Genomic DNA, 16,557 nt, shown 5'->3' with positions numbered 1-16,557 from the left:
AGCTGTCAAATTTGGCGCGAAATCGTCTTAGAAGGTGTAAACCGTCAAAACAACTCGTAGGACTATTTTACTTAAACGTTTGTTGGAGATGTCGTGAGAAACTTGAGACTGCTTTAGTAACATCAGAAATGTTTTTATTTATCAGATTTTAAATCTCACGCACTGATATATCTATTTACATATTACGTCTATTTATAACCTGTATACTTAACCTAAAATAAAAAAATATGTTAGTATTGTATGTATGTATGTTATGTTTGTATTGATGATTCATACAATGACAAGTCTTTTTTAAGCGCCCTAACGCGGGCCCAAAATTCGGCTGTGATATTGTATATGTGTGATTGAAAGCACCTTAGATCGCTTCCTATATTATCTCAATGTACCCAAACCATTATGGAAATATAATAAATTGGTGGTCTAGAGATTTAGCAGGTTTAATTTGAATGTTCGCAGATTTGATTCTCGTTCAATACAAGTATTTGTATTCATGAGTATATTTGTATTAGACTGGGAGTTTTCAAATAATGTTAAAATATTACTTACCTTGTATGAAATCATCTGAGTGAGCACTATCTATTTGACCTATTTCAGCCACCAAGTGGCTTTCTAAGATGTATTTTGGTCTATTAATGGTGAGATAAGGCAGTGAATAGTTTTCAATATAATATAATCTTAATCTTTCGAAATATCAAATCATTTCAGAAAACAAACTGTTTAAAGTATCAATCTTTATTCCTATATAATTATAATGCATTTCATATGAATACCCTTGTCACTTGTACCCAATATTTAAAAAAAAATTTAATATCTCAAAAATCTTAAAGAAAAATTGATTCTATTTTTTTTACTATTAATAGTGCAAGAAAAATGTATAAGATTTAATATTAATACTATTTCATATTTCATTACCCGCAAGACATTCCATATTCACGTTGGGTACGTCCTATTTGCTAAGTGGACGTCGTGTCTCCTCCGTCACGACTCCCAAAGTTCAAGTGTCGGGTCAGTACAACTATCGCCACGATCCAGCTATGGCCATTAAGGACTCCCAACACGGTCAAAAGCTTTGATTCAAACATTCAGGTTGGCGTCAAACATTTGACCATACGCACTGCTTCGAAAAATTTGTCAAATATTCGCTAATGCGTGTAACCTTATTGACCACACTCTTCAAAAGATCTCAGTGAATACTTAAACCTTGCATTTATAGATCCAATTAAGGGATCATTGCCCATTTTCGAATACGAATCTCGGCGCACGGAATACATTTTTTTTATTTATTAAGTACTATCTACCTGTGTCCCGTATCGAAGGCGTGATGAATTGTAGAAACAGAGCGACTGGTGGCGCGTGCGCTCCGGTCGTCGAACCCACCGATACCCAGACAAATCTTTTAAAGAAATCAAAAACAATATAGCCTTATCGGTTCTATTAAGCCAGGAACAAGTTTGCTATTAAGTATTTAAAGCGATCCACAATAGTCGTTGAACTATCTCAAACGTATAGAAAATATTTGGTCGTTCTATCCTAAATGGGTTAGGATTTAACCTCCTTATAAAGATAGGCTACATTATTCAAGGTTTCGTTATTTTTATAGCTAACCATTAGTATTCATGAAATGTAGACAACAGCCGCGTCAGAAACGAACCTGTTATAGCTATTAAAATGCTTTGTCCCTTTATCTAGTATTATTTTCTTAATTCAAAACTCAACATAGTTCAAAGTGGTTGAAGATTTTAGTTTTCATAAATAAAATTAAATAAAGACGATTAATATTTTTAAGTAACTTATCGTAAGCACAATACAGTAAATCGGATGTTCTTCTAAAGTTTGTCTAAAGAAGAAAACGAACTTCTGAACCTTGCAATAGAAATTGATATGTCTAGAAAATGTCTTTAAGTTTTATATTTATAAAATACATGCAATAGCAACACGAGCAATTTCATTAAGGCTGACACATATTATTAATCAGTAATATAGTACATGCACAAAGCTTTTTGTTAACTAGCAAATAATGTGACGGCTAAAACAAAATGATACCAGTGTATAATATATATTATATAGTAATTGGTTATAAGAAGTCATAAAAAGTCTGTTAGAGCGATTAATAGCTACTCAACGACAATTAATGTATAAAACAGATACCGTATGTCTCGACAAATGATGCTTTAGACGCCTGCTAAAATATTCTTTTTTCTTTTGTAATTTGTATATTGTACTGTAATTGTTTATTTTGCATCCCAAAGAAATTAATGAAAATAAATTCCCAATTAAGGACCAGAGAATAAGCTTTTATGGCTCCAGACATCATAATAGTATGTATATATTTATATAAATATTTTGGTGTCGACTAGATACAAACTCAAGACCTTTGAGTTTAAGTCGGTTCGTAAACGACTTGACCCATACACTCTCAGGATTTACGGCCAGGCGGGCCGGAGAAACATCTACTGCTATTTTGGAATCCACGAAAAGAATTAGAAATAGTAGTGTCCCAGTAAGCCGGTGCATATTTTTTAATGTTGTGGAATGGGCCAAAAATAAAACGCATTCTTACCAGTTTCCCGGATTCAGATATAAAGTTGTTACGAAATGAGGAAATTCCGTTTACTTCGTCCCTTTTACTCACAAGAGCAATAAATTAATATATTTAATTTTATTTATAGTCACAAATAAGACGTACTACCAACACGATCTTTAAGATTTTTATATAAATATTTCACTAGAACTATACCTACCTTAATATGTTGAACATTTGTTAAATTAATAATAATTACATAATAATAGGTAATTAAAGAAATGTCATCATAGATTTAAAATTAAATTTCGATTTTTAACCAGCTTGTATTGAATTGACCGCATCCTTGTGTTATAAGACGCGGTTAAAAAAAGTAATCATACATCTATGCTTATCGTAACGAGGATCTGATGGGGCTTGTGCATTCTACGGCTTGTGATGGCTCAGTCGGTCCGCGGTCGCGATTCGTAACAACGCTGACTGAACCAACGCGTTATAGACAAAACTTCATTTTTCGCGCGCACCTTTTAAAAAATATAATCGTTATTTTTTCGTATTTATTCGGTATCTGTACAATCTATAGATATAAAATATATTTTTTCACATGTGGAAAGGCAAAGGTAACAAGACTATTCAGCTTAAGAATATAGGTAGAAACTAAACACCGGCTCAACTTTTCAATTCCATTTTCAAATAGTCGCAATTTTAATTCCAGTTAATTTGTGATAGATAACATGGAAGAGTCTTCTGTGATTTTTTAAATTTAGTGTGTAGTGTAAGTGGTTGGCGTAAGAAAAATGATCGAATTAGTGAAAGTGAGTGATAAAAACAGGGTAAACGGAACAATGAGGGACATTGGAGAAGATTCGTTCATGTGCAGAGTGCAGTATCTGAATGATCTTGATCCTTTTATGGATTACAATGTTAGGGAGCCGACGAGACCCTTGTATCACACGTTCAATACGACGATACCTTTGTCGTATCAAATTGCGGCTGTGCATCGATTACTGCAAGCGCCACATAGGGTAAGTTTTTTAGTGTATGATTGTGGAATGGTCACCCTCAGTCCACCCTCTTTCGCAAACGTTCGGACATTAGTGCGGTACGGTAGGATGAGGTTAAAATAAAGTCAGTTAGCTCATCGTAGCGAACTCACCTGGTATGAACAACCAATGTTTGTCCAGGGGGACCGCGTGGAGGTCGACTTGAGATGGCACGATGCAGGGCAATAACGGCGCCAATATTAATTAAAATGTAGATTAGCATTATTAAAAAAAGATACTTAAGAGAGAGGGAATTGTGTCCAAGGGTGACGTCACATTACAGTCTGTTCAGTTACTTGAGCGGGATAGATTAGGGATCACTACATAATTATTAAAAAAATCCGTGAATAATTTCACGCGAAGCGGGAACAGTAAGTAACTATTTTTTAAATAGTTGTTCTATTTAAAAAAACAATTATTATTATTATTATAATTGTGTGTATATTATCCCAAGATGGCTCGCAAGACAGTTAAAAGTTACAAATAAAAAAAGATTATCAAAATAATATAAATATTTATAAAAGTAATGGTACACAAGCTGCCAGTAATATAAGGACTATAACACGACATTTGAAGTAAAAGTAAATTAATTATTTAAGCCTGAACTAATTTTCAAAAGTCATCTACTGGTTTACTCCTGGAATTCAAAATTTATGACTACACACTAGATAAGGGGAGGAAATCAATACAATATGTAGATCTATATAGGTCGCAGTGTTACAGGTCTTAGCACCTGACAATAACCCAAAACCCTCCAATAAAAAAGGGAAGGGTATGTTTCACAAATGTGACCCTTGTCATTCGACGCTGGGGTCAAAAAATCATAAAATTCGTGTGATATAATTTATGTACAGACACTTATTTGGTGATCCAGGACTGTGTTAATCAATGTCTCTCTACGTTTACTAGATGGAGTGAGAATATTGTGACGCAAGGAGTCCATAAAATGTATGGCTCAGGAACATTTTTATATTAATTAGTCTACAGTATTTCTATTATACTTTTTAAAATAAAGCTTTATATACATGAACAGCTGAATGTATATACGAGTATAAAACTTTTAATTAAATTAAGTTGATATTAACAATCCGGCCAACATTAACAATTCATACAACGCTTGTCACAAATAGTGATTAAAAAACTTCTACAACATAAATTTTATTTACTGACGTCACATATAAATTTAGTAAAATGCAATTAGAAGTCTATTTATGAAAATTGGCCTTGGCGTGACAAGCAGTTACGAAGATGTGACATATATTGAAGTCCATATTAACAATAATAAGTTGAATAAACAATCAATTAGAGTCTTCTAGGTCTTAGGCTGGTACAAATGGATATTATTTAAAATATCTTTGCATTTTAATTTAAAAGTAGTATATGATTAATGATTATTTAAATAGTGTAATAGATATTATAAAATATACGATTATTTTATATGCATTATTATATATTTATATACAAGTATCTTTACATACTATAAAACAAAGTAGCCGCTGCTGTCTGTTAAATTATATCGCTTATATCTCTTAAATTATGCAATGGATTTTAATGCAGTTTTCAACAACAGACAGAATGATTCAAGAGAAAGGTTTTGTATGTATAATACATGTGTTGTAGTATAGAACAAGCCGAGAAATTTAAGGATTTGTAATACATGTGTGCGAAACCGGGACGGGTCGCTAGTATTGTATATTAGCACAGATAAGATAATATTAGTGACTCCCTCCGGCTTCGACAGTCATTAGTCATTACAGTAAAGTATCTATTTGTTTACGTAAATGTTGCTGGCAATAATAAACAAAAAAAATATTTTCTTCTGTATAATGTATACTGCTTCTAAAGCCGTAATTACTTGTTAGTAAATAAAAACTTGAGTCAAAACGATACAAACATACTAGTATGATAGTGAGCTAGCGCATTTATAATATTATTATTATGGATAAACAAAGATCAATGTTTCTTGATGTATTTATTTATATCCCACTTTGCTTTCCATTATCCACACCAATCAATCTCACACTCAACATTTATTTACAAATACAATATCAATTTTGCGCAGATTAATTTTGGCATCGATATTATAATACAAGATGGTATAAATCCGAATATACATGTATATTTTACAAATGTACATGTTTTTTAATAGGTGATAATGGAATGGTGCCGGGTGCGCCTTTCCATTATCACCTGCGCTAATGTTATAGCTACATTGGCGAGGCATCAGTGAAGGATATGTTGTGTATGAATAAAGGTCTGTTAGCCCACAGAGAATTCACCCAAAATTTAATGGCTAGACATTAGACAGCGTGTTGATCTGACAGACTATATTGCAAGTAGATACCATACATACTGGCAGGGCAGGGACACCATTGCTTATTAATCCTTTCCACCTAATATACGTGTTTATACGTATATTAACAATATAATAATATCCCCAGGATAATTCACACAACTCCATCTAGTCCCAAGCTAAGCAGAGCTTATGCTATGGGTACAGTACAGTAACAGATATAAATATTTAAATACATTTTTATAAATACCCAATCACCCAAACTTATAAAAACAATCGTTCTCATGAATAATATGTTTAAACTGTGAGACGAATCGAACCTACGACTATGGGAAAGTAGTGTGATAAACCACTGGGACATCTACGTCAATATGTATATATATGTATACTAGTAATAAACAAAATTATAAGAGAAATAGTCCAGTTAGTCACCGCGGTGTAGGGCTAAATATATACGTTCTAAATATTTGTGCATCGTTGCGCTCAGGTGAGACATAATATGACATAATATGAGTGTTTGTTCTGTCTTTATTCCTGGGACTACTATATATAATTTGTTCGTAAGTCTGAAGCCGGACTTGCCACTAGTTAGTTGTCCCAGCGAGAATCTACTTGAATTATACTTGTAATACGATTTAAATATTTATTAGAATTAAGCACTTTACAGACATACAACAGTATTGTTCAATGTGAAATGCTTTTTCAAACCAGACTTTTACACAATTACCTAATATATACAAATAAATAATACTGAAGTGTCTGTTTGTAATTTCAAAATAAACAGATTTCAATAAAAGCGTATGATATATACGGCACATACTTATAAAAACCTGTCTATCTATTTGTTTGTTTGTTCTTGCTAATCTCTGATAACATGGACGTTATATTTTTGCTAGCAAGAAATAATTATTTTATATTTTCAGTCTATAGTAAAACACAAGTGCAATAACAAGAAAAATAAATAAATAAAAAAACTAATAATTATGTAGAATTATAAAGGGATAATTAAATAAATATTACGATATTTACTGACCAAATCTATCCATAGATTCGGATTCGCGGTAGAGTTTATTTATAGATAAGGCGATAAAAAAAAGAGTTATCTGCAACTGCTGTAAAAAATTGCCAAACCGTTATTTAGGTCAAGTACCTGTACCAATAAATAATGGACAATGATAGCTAATTTTGAAAAACCATTCTTATGGCATACTAGCTGTCGCCCGCGGCCACGCTCGCGTGGATATCGAATATATAGTTTATCGCTCGTGTAAAGATCCGTGTTCAGTAGTGGGACGTTATATATCCTAAACTTTTCTCTTGAGTTACTCTATCTATTCTGTCTCTTAAACAAAAACGCATCAAAATCCACGTAGTTTTCTTAAGATCAAAACATACATAGGTCTATTACATAGAAGATATTAACCGAAAATTGGAGGCTTTTAAATGGTATTGGATCATCGGTATTCTTGGTATATGAGCTAGTTGCCCGGCTGCCTTGGCCCGTGCCGCTGGTATTAAATTGTCGCTACAATTAAATTGTCCTTCAATTCCTTAGTAAGCAGTCTCTGATGGGTTTACATTTCTCAAAATCATGATTGGATCATGCTTTTGAGAAATTCCGATTTTTGATGTCAAATCGTATGGTAGCAGTCCAGAAGGGTTTAGTAAAAATTCCTGTGGATAAGGAACTGCGTTTTCGATATTAGTCACGGTGTCGATTGATTTGTAATTTTTTATTTGTCCGGGAACTTTTTGAATAATCAGATTATTTCGTTGACAGTATCATTGTTAGGTAACACTATTGCCCTAGATGACAAACAATGAAAGCCTTTTTCATGCAAATTCTCGATGTCAGGGTATGCAGCATCTATCAAAATTTCTAAATTATGGACGATTTGACCTTAGGACTCATTCAGAAAGATATCACAATTTTTGTTTAAATTGGTAGTGAAAAAAATTCCTTGGGGTAGAAATTTTTCTCATTTTTTTATTTGAGCAGTTGTTGTAGGAAATCACTATCAGTGATTCCATGATTATGAGCTCTCGACGCTCATATTCGTCTGTAATTTTAAACTTTCAATTAAAGTTCATAAGGGAGACGATGTTAATGCCTCTATGGCTCATGGTGTATTCATCCCACATAATCAATGAGGCGTCTTGTAGTAAGTGATCAAGAGGCCCTATTTTCTGTATCTAACATTTAGATTGTTGCTCAAGAAATACGGATAGCGGTAGTTTAAAAGTAGAATGAGCAGTTTTTCCATCCTTTAAGAGAGTTGCAGCAATTCCTGACGATATAACTGCTATCTTCCCCGATTGTATTATCTTAGCAAGTATCCCCCTACCGGGGTATCCGTACCCCAGTGCCGCCCCTACATCGCATTTGGTTTATAGCTAACTGAGCGGGTTTTTTTAATACTTACATTTTTAAATACGTGATATCTTTCGAATGGAATGTCCGAATTGAATAATTCCAAAAGTTATATACAGGTATTGAAGCAGTCATTAATATGAGTAATTTATTTTGATAAGGATTAAGGAGCAAAATAAAGAGACTTTTCTAACGGCGGCGCTTCAATTAAATTAAAAAATAAACACTTATTGTGACGTAACTATAACAGATAGATATATGTCGTCGGGACACTTTTTATAGATAATGATGTGCTCTGCAAAGTTGTAGTACATCATTTTGTTCTATCATCAATAGTTTTCGCAGCGCATGCGGTGTTAGGTATTTTTTGTGTAATTTTTTCACATCTTGGGTTACATTATTGGAGATTTCGTAAGGATCCCTAATTTGTTTGGAAATATAATATATGACACTCAGGTATAGTGTAGCTTCCTAATGGTGAAAGAATTTTTCAAATCGGTCCAGTAGTTTCGGAGCCTATTCAATACAAACAAACAAAGTTTTCCTCTTTACAATATTAGTATGATAATATTATAAGGGTATACTGCATTAATTAATCTAATTTTCCTTAAAATTAAGGGCGGATTCATGATTTGGATTCAAAAGAACAACGAACTCACAAGATGTTCACGTTTCTCGGACTTAGCAATATTTTTGCACTTAAATTTGCTATCTGTAATTATCTTTGTCTAATTACATAGTTTGTTAATTTTATGCGATATTAAAATTATGCAGATGCTTTTATTATAATATAATAGATGATATTCCGGCCTTTCTCTGTTTCTTTCTTCCGTTTTTGGCATAAAAAGGCTTTAAATAATAAGCGTGATAAGGCAACAAACAAACAGATATATGTATAGATACTTTCGCGTTCACAATATTAGTATGCATATAAAAATCAATGTGTTTCTTCATTTATAAAAATGTCATGAATGTGTAAAAAAATCGTGTAAAAATTTAAGGTCAAATCAGGTCAAGGTTTTAGTTATTGTTCTAAGAGGTGCAGGTTTTTACTTAAAGACGTGTTTTCATAAACTGGTAACAAATTATGTCAACCATAAACAGTACTATTATACAGCATAATAATATAATGTACTACTACGTACTTATTAATTAGCAAAGGAACGACAGGATGTAATAATGTCTCTACTCTATGGTTAATATGTCAGAATGATGGAGGAAAAGTTATAGAAATGACATAAAGGATGTTTCACATAATATGACGGATAATTGTAAATTTCATAACCACTTGTATTATAGCTTACAAAGAAAAATATACAATTATATGAATGTGTTTTAGTAGGTACACTTAGAAAAAGTTTTATAACTTTTGACTCAAAGTTATTTCTTTGTAATGAACACTACAATAACAATAACTATAGTGACAGACTAGTTGTACTAATAACTAATAAAAATTGAATATTTACTTAGTTCAACTTCGAGAAAATAACCTAAAACATTTATTACACAAGTTTGGTTATTTCTATTTTATTATTATATTAATCTTGGTATAAGTAAAGATAGAATTCATTTCTTAGAAATACGTGACACAAATCGTGAAAACTCATAAATATTATGAATTGTATCAGTCTCCTAGGAAACGTAAGTAATTGAGACGCCCGGGTGCGGTGAGTAAGCTCTGTCTTACAATAATAACCGGTTCCATACCCAGAAGTCAACGAAGCAATACATTCATATCATGGCAACATTCAGTTTCGCGAAATATACACTAATTGTAAAATAATTTTATTCAAAGTTAAACCCAGTACTTAATCATATTTATACATACGATTAATACCAAGCAGATGGGGAATTTCTCTTTTGCTTCGGTTCCCTTTATCACCCCATTGCATTTCAATATCACAAAATATTTGACAACTGATTGGCGCGAAAATGAGAAAACACCGGCTGTATGGGCTTAGACTTTTCGCCTTTCCTATAAGGATAAATTAAAATTAAAATAAATGAGATAACACAATGTAGGTATATATTATTATAAAAAACATATTTAGGTTTGCTATACATAGCGCTATCTAATTGATAGCGCTATGTGAATTGTCCTGGATTATTGTTATTATGATATAAAAAATATGTTCTATTCGCACTAAACACCAAGTTTTAATTTTATTAATAACGAATGTTAATTTTGGATGTGCTTACATCATTATATTATTATATAACGCGATTTTTATTCTGAACTTCGAATCTTTGTAATAGTTAACGCAAATTGAATAATTCTTTTTCTCATAATTCTATGCAAAATAGTACAGTCGTCTTTTCTTTATGTTAAGAAAACAGAGTTTAAATTTGTTACTACAATATAATATATGACCATTTAATGGTATTACGTGGCATACAATTTTCGCATCTAAACATATAATTCTTGGTTATTTTCGTAAAGACGGACAATTTATAAATCCATCACAAATCAATTATCGCATCATCGACAGAATAGTTTATGTTGATTGTCAGTTTTATAACTCTTATCATAATGTTTGTTGTTCAATCAAACTGCTAAGTAAGTACTGTGATCTCATAGACAAGTTCTCACGGATGACTGATGTCATCTCGAATTAATAGATGCTTGCATGACAAAAGTATGAAAGAGCACACTAGGAACTTTTTAGCATGCTTCAATGACAGTTATTTTTAAACAAAGTCTATCTAATTAGTTACCTCTACAAATTAGTAATCATTTGCTTCTGTTGATAATTGACCAACTATATTAGTATGCAGGGGAATATGATAGAGCAAATTGTAGATTGCGTAAATAGTTTAAAGCAAACTGTTAATCTGTTTATTTCTCCCCTTGTTTCTAATATATAACTGATCAGTTTCCGTTAGATTACAATGAGAACCATATGATTTTCATTGATATTTTCTAATTCGATAATTTCTAAATCAAATCTTAAATGTCAAAATTATAATGGCATTGCTGGACTAGGCACTGGCACTTGTTATAGTTTCGGTTAGCACATCGTTCTACTACGGATAGTCGCGGGTTTGATGGTTTGTACAATTATTATTAATAGTATGGCTGTTTTATACCTATATATATTTAAATATATAAGTTGTGAATTTCAGTCGAAAAACATTGAATAGAAGTTGTCTAGTACCCATATTACAAGCTCTGCATATTGTCATGTGAATTGACCAGCAGATATTATCATTATATACGACTGTCACCGTGAGAAGCTGAGGTAGGTAGGTAATAATACAAATACCACAAGTTTGCAATAATCAAATTGTACATACACTTTTTGGAATTGGGATGAAGAAATTCTTTAACGGTTAATTATTAAACACAAACGATAACACCTGTGTGGTATTTATCCATAACTTCATAATTTGCATAAGGACAACTAGCTTCTGCATGAAACTTTATCCGTCCATGTACTTGCAGTTTTAGTGCATACTGTCTTAATTTACCCTTTGGCCAAAGATTAATAGAAATAAATTAATTGTATGTACATTATTACATGTCGAAAAAACATATTTCGATGGTCACGTAATGTCAATATCAATCATACGAGTATTAAACAATCTTTGTTCAGCAGACAAAGAGTTGAACTCTTTATAATCTCACAGAGTATTATCATGTGCATATTATCGTAACGCCTCGGTTTTGCAACTGAACATTACAGTTGGTGATAGCATCTATATCGGAGACTCCACAATGAATCCACTTGCGTAACCTGCGGTGCCATTATCTTCGTGCAATTAGTCATTCGGTTTCCCGCCTACTAATTCGGAAACATTAATCACCGAATATACGGGCAAATCCAGACGTTCTAGACGATTTGGCTTCGTACGCGATACAGTTTCAAATCCAATTATTGCACAAAATAGAAAAATAAACATGAAACGTACGTAATGACTTAGATTTTATTACAAAAAAATCTTTTTTCATAATAGTAATGTCAAACAAGCTGACGGTTCTTTCGTAAGTGGTAACAGATAGTTCATTCCATAATCTAAGTGAACGCGGAAAGCAGCTCCTCTGCAACTGTCAAATAAAAAAATTGTTCTCTAGATATAGCTATAATAGCTAACTAGAGAATTCATGAAGAACATGAGTGAAAGTCATAAAAATTGGGTGCAGACCAATTTTTTGTGATTGTAAATATTACAATACAGGTGGCGAAATAGACAGACAATCTTTATTTTGTTACATTACTGATAAGTATACATAATTAGTAACCATTTCGAATTGGTAATTCGTATCAGTGTATGAATACACAACAATCATATCTTTCCTATAATTAGGGATGATCGATATACATCGATATTTTACTCGTAAAAAGACCGATTTTTAATCGAAAAATGTTTATATATCGTCTACAATAATACGATATAAATAAAAGGTAATTCGAAATTTAAAATTAGACCATACAGTTAGAATCCGACATCTGACGACCTAAAAAGTGGTCATTCGAAATACAAAGTGAGAGGAAATTAAATAGGCCAAGGGGAAAGATCGTCGATCGATACTCATATATCGATGTTGGCATCGATGTTTTTCTAATATCGATCAACCCTAACTATAATTATCATTCTCTTCAATCACAAGTGTGTTGTATTCATGATGAAAGCTGATGGCCACATGCAGATACTACATATATGTATGTACGTCAACATAATTATTCACCAACGAAAATATAAACATGTTCATAATTCTGGGAAGCGTTAGCTAATACTGGTACCCACGTGAGCTACGTCCGACATTTTATGAGTTGGTATCTTTAGTTTAGTAGCTGAAGATACTCATAAAAAACAAGTATTTTATATACCTTTCAGAGGCTAACGGCTAATGAATGCAAGAATACTGATACTTAATTGAAAATTTCAATTATACTTACATACCGCGCAATATTATTAAAATTGTCGAATAATATCTTATTTTATAACAGCAAAAGTTTATTAGTTTGTCTGTTTGTTACTACGTCTGTGTAATTATTACTAGCTGTGTGCGCGGCTTCTCCCGCGTGAAATTTATACTGAATATCATTTATGTGTTATTCTGATGTAGAAGCTTTATTACATTATAAAGATTCATAAAAATCCGTTTAGTAGTTTTTGCGTGAAAGAGTAACAAACATCCATACTCACAAACTTTCGCGTTAATAATATTAATAATAATATATTTGAGAGGAAGATATCGTATATATGTACGTACATGATTATATTTTGATTTTTTGTTTGATTGATGGTTTTCCACTTTGCGTCATTGACAAAATTGTTATTTCATGACTACTATTATTGACCTTCGACTTGGCCTTCGTATGATGACTATATTTTACACTAACTGAATTTCCGCAGCTTCGCGTAAAAGAATAAGTAAATTCATAAGTTTTTTGTTTTAAAACCGATTATAGTAAACAAACAATAAATTTAAAGTGAAGCTTAAAATTATACATTAGTAAAAACCACATCCAAATCTGTTGATCTGTTTCTAAGATTAGTGCAAATAGGACCAAACACCTCCGAAACGGCTACACTTTTTGTTTCCAAATTGTATGGAAACAAAAATTGTATGTAACAACCCCAAATTTTCACCCATCCACCACCAACCCCTGTTTTTCAATAACGATATTTATTTATATTGCAAAACAACGTTCGCGGGGTCGGGGTCTAGATATATCTATAGAAATTTATATTTGCTTTCACCCCTAGTCAGATTGCTTTGTTTACCTTCGAACATAACATGAACGTGTGACTATATTGTCTCCATGACAATTTTGTCACTGTTATCGGTCCATGGGAATGTATTGGGCTATAACAAAACATTTCTGTTCCCATGGAATAGATAAGAACGAGATAGTTGTATGTCAACAAAAACCAATTACCTACCCGTATCATCACTTGAGTCGTATTAGGACTATGTCTAACAAACTTCTGACACCTATTTAAATAATCTTAATCCTCAATACCGTAACCTCAAATGGACTAGTCAGACCCATTTTTCAATGGATAATAATAGAATGGTAGACACGTTAGTGGATGAAATGATAATTATACATGAGTACATATCAGTTAGTCATCGCGGCAAATTCACCAGGAATATTACGATGGTTCCCAAGGGGAACTACATAAGGTCATGGTACATTGCTAGCAATGGGTTTATTAGTTCATATTATATATTACTAACCATCCCATACCCTGTCAGAGTATTTTCATCGGCCGAAGTTGTGATCAACAATACGCGTAGGACAGATTTAGTTGAAATTATTTGTATTAAAGCTGTTCATTGCATTCATCTGTAATTGGTGTTTCTATCAAAGCAGTGTAAGTTAGACATATAAATATATATTTGTCATCAGTCAGATTCCATTTAAAGATTATTCAGGTCTTAAAGATGTGTGTTCACCACTATACATCTCTACTGTTTTAATTATGAATATTGAATTCGCATCTGTAAATTAATTAATAAAAAAGGAATTTCCCGTAATTACTTAATTCTTTCTTTTGTAACATTCAACTGATACTAATAAATACAACAAAATGAATTGTCGAATACGGTCCGGCCGTTCATGTGTGATGCTGTGACCAAAGAAAATAAGGATTCATTTATATAATTCCTAATGTCCTAATCACCTGATTAGTACTTTTCTATCGCCGCAAGAATAGTCTATACCACTACGTCTATCTAAAATAATCAAATAGGTACTTACTGATATTTAAAAAGTATATCATATTATTTTTTATTATTTTAAATGACGAAATGGGATAAAACTGCACTATTTTAAGTTTCGCTCCAGTTTTCCACTACTTGTTTGGCAAATAGCCAATTAGTAAAATTAAGCCTAATTTTAATTTAAAAAAATACGTCGAATACGCATTGCATATACATATATCTACATAGTTCAGATCCTAGATACTACTATAGAAGTCATATAAAAATCGCATGATCGATTCAACTTAACTATTCAATTATTATATTTATATTATTCTGTCGCTCTGATCTATATGTCGTATTTTACCATCAGCTTGCTTACCATTAGAATGTCGTTAAAAACCTAGACTAGATACTACTGATTTGATATTTACTTGTCAAATTAGAAACGTTTTCCCGAAGAAATTCCCGTTCAGTATAAATATACTAAACTTTATACAAATTTAAGACGACATAAATAACACTTGACAGCGCCATCTCTGTTTCTGGACTAGTGACATAAAGACCTGCAGGGAAATCTAGAAAGCACCACAATAATAGTTGTAGTCTTTGTAGTAGGGTATAGATGGCGTTTTATATAATGAAATATTTATGTTTGGAAATATTAAATTATAATTTGTTCATATTAATTTTAGTTGAAAAACGAATTCATCTAGAACTATGTTATCTTTTTCATTCAGCTGGACGACGCAACACTGCAGGTGTTCAAGGACGGTGACTACGGCCCCTACCTGGACCTCGACTCCACGTTGGGCGAGCAGGATGAAGAACTTGAAGGTCTACAAGAGAAGTGAGTATCTTCTGATAATTAGATTTTTTTCAAATGATTTCAAAGAGGTGGTTTATAATTCGGTTGATCGAGGTAAACGTTATACTAAGTCATCTACTTGGGTACCTTTGTCTTGTCTATTCCAGCTGCCAAGTCGTTTCCTTTGTAGAATGTATTTACCCAATAGGTGAGATATACCCAGATATATACCCAGGTAGACCCAGAAGGCAAAATAACAGAGAATGGAGATGTTTTTTCCGGAAATGTAGCGCATAAGTTGTGCAACGGTTACCAATAAACATAGACAACCAATTACATTGAAAAATAATTGCGCCGTTGCCTTCTCATATCAACGGGGTGATCTACAGAATGTGATAACTATCATAGCGATGATTTCAATTGACATAATTTAATCCTGTCCGTCTAATACTAATTTTATTACCTTCAAATCGGTACTTTTGTAGAACAAAATGTAATTTGATGTAATACTTTTTAATTATTATAATATAAGAACCTCCTCTTTGAAGTCGTTTGGATGACGCTCTTAGTTTAAATTTTATCAATATATTTATAACAAACTAGTTACTACCCCAATTCATGTGCTTTTTTAAGATAATGGATAGTCTATATCTATCCTCATAATAATATACAATTTCATTAATAGGATATTAATGAAATTGTATATTCAGTCGTGAAGACGTAATAAATAGTCATACCGAATTTTCAATTCATAGTACGTATAAATAGAATAATAAAATAGTCATTCAATTATCAGTAGGTGTATAATATAATTAATTAATAATGCATATAATTAGGCTGGATGGTATGTAATATAATTGTAAAAAAAT

At 32.1% G+C, this 16,557-nt stretch overlaps 1 protein-coding gene across 1 annotated transcript in view; it reads left to right on the top strand.

Annotated features, from left to right (window-relative positions):
• LOC131849156 (uncharacterized) overlaps positions 1-16,557 on the top strand; it is an 84,494-nt gene that overhangs the window by 53,680 nt on the left and 14,257 nt on the right. Inside the window, exon 5 of the mRNA XM_059199154.1 lies at positions 15,621-15,730. Within this exon, the coding sequence (XP_059055137.1) occupies positions 15,621-15,730 (110 nt within the window). The remainder of the gene's footprint in view (positions 1-15,620; positions 15,731-16,557) is intronic.

Source organism: Achroia grisella, unplaced genomic scaffold (assembly GCF_030625045.1).
Source record: "Achroia grisella isolate CSIRO2021 unplaced genomic scaffold, CSIRO_AGI_Agris_v1 utg640, whole genome shotgun sequence".
Taxonomy (NCBI): domain Eukaryota; kingdom Metazoa; phylum Arthropoda; class Insecta; order Lepidoptera; family Pyralidae; genus Achroia; species Achroia grisella.
The sequence above is the reverse complement of the archived record's forward strand: the minus strand, read 5'-3'. Positions and strand labels throughout refer to the sequence as shown.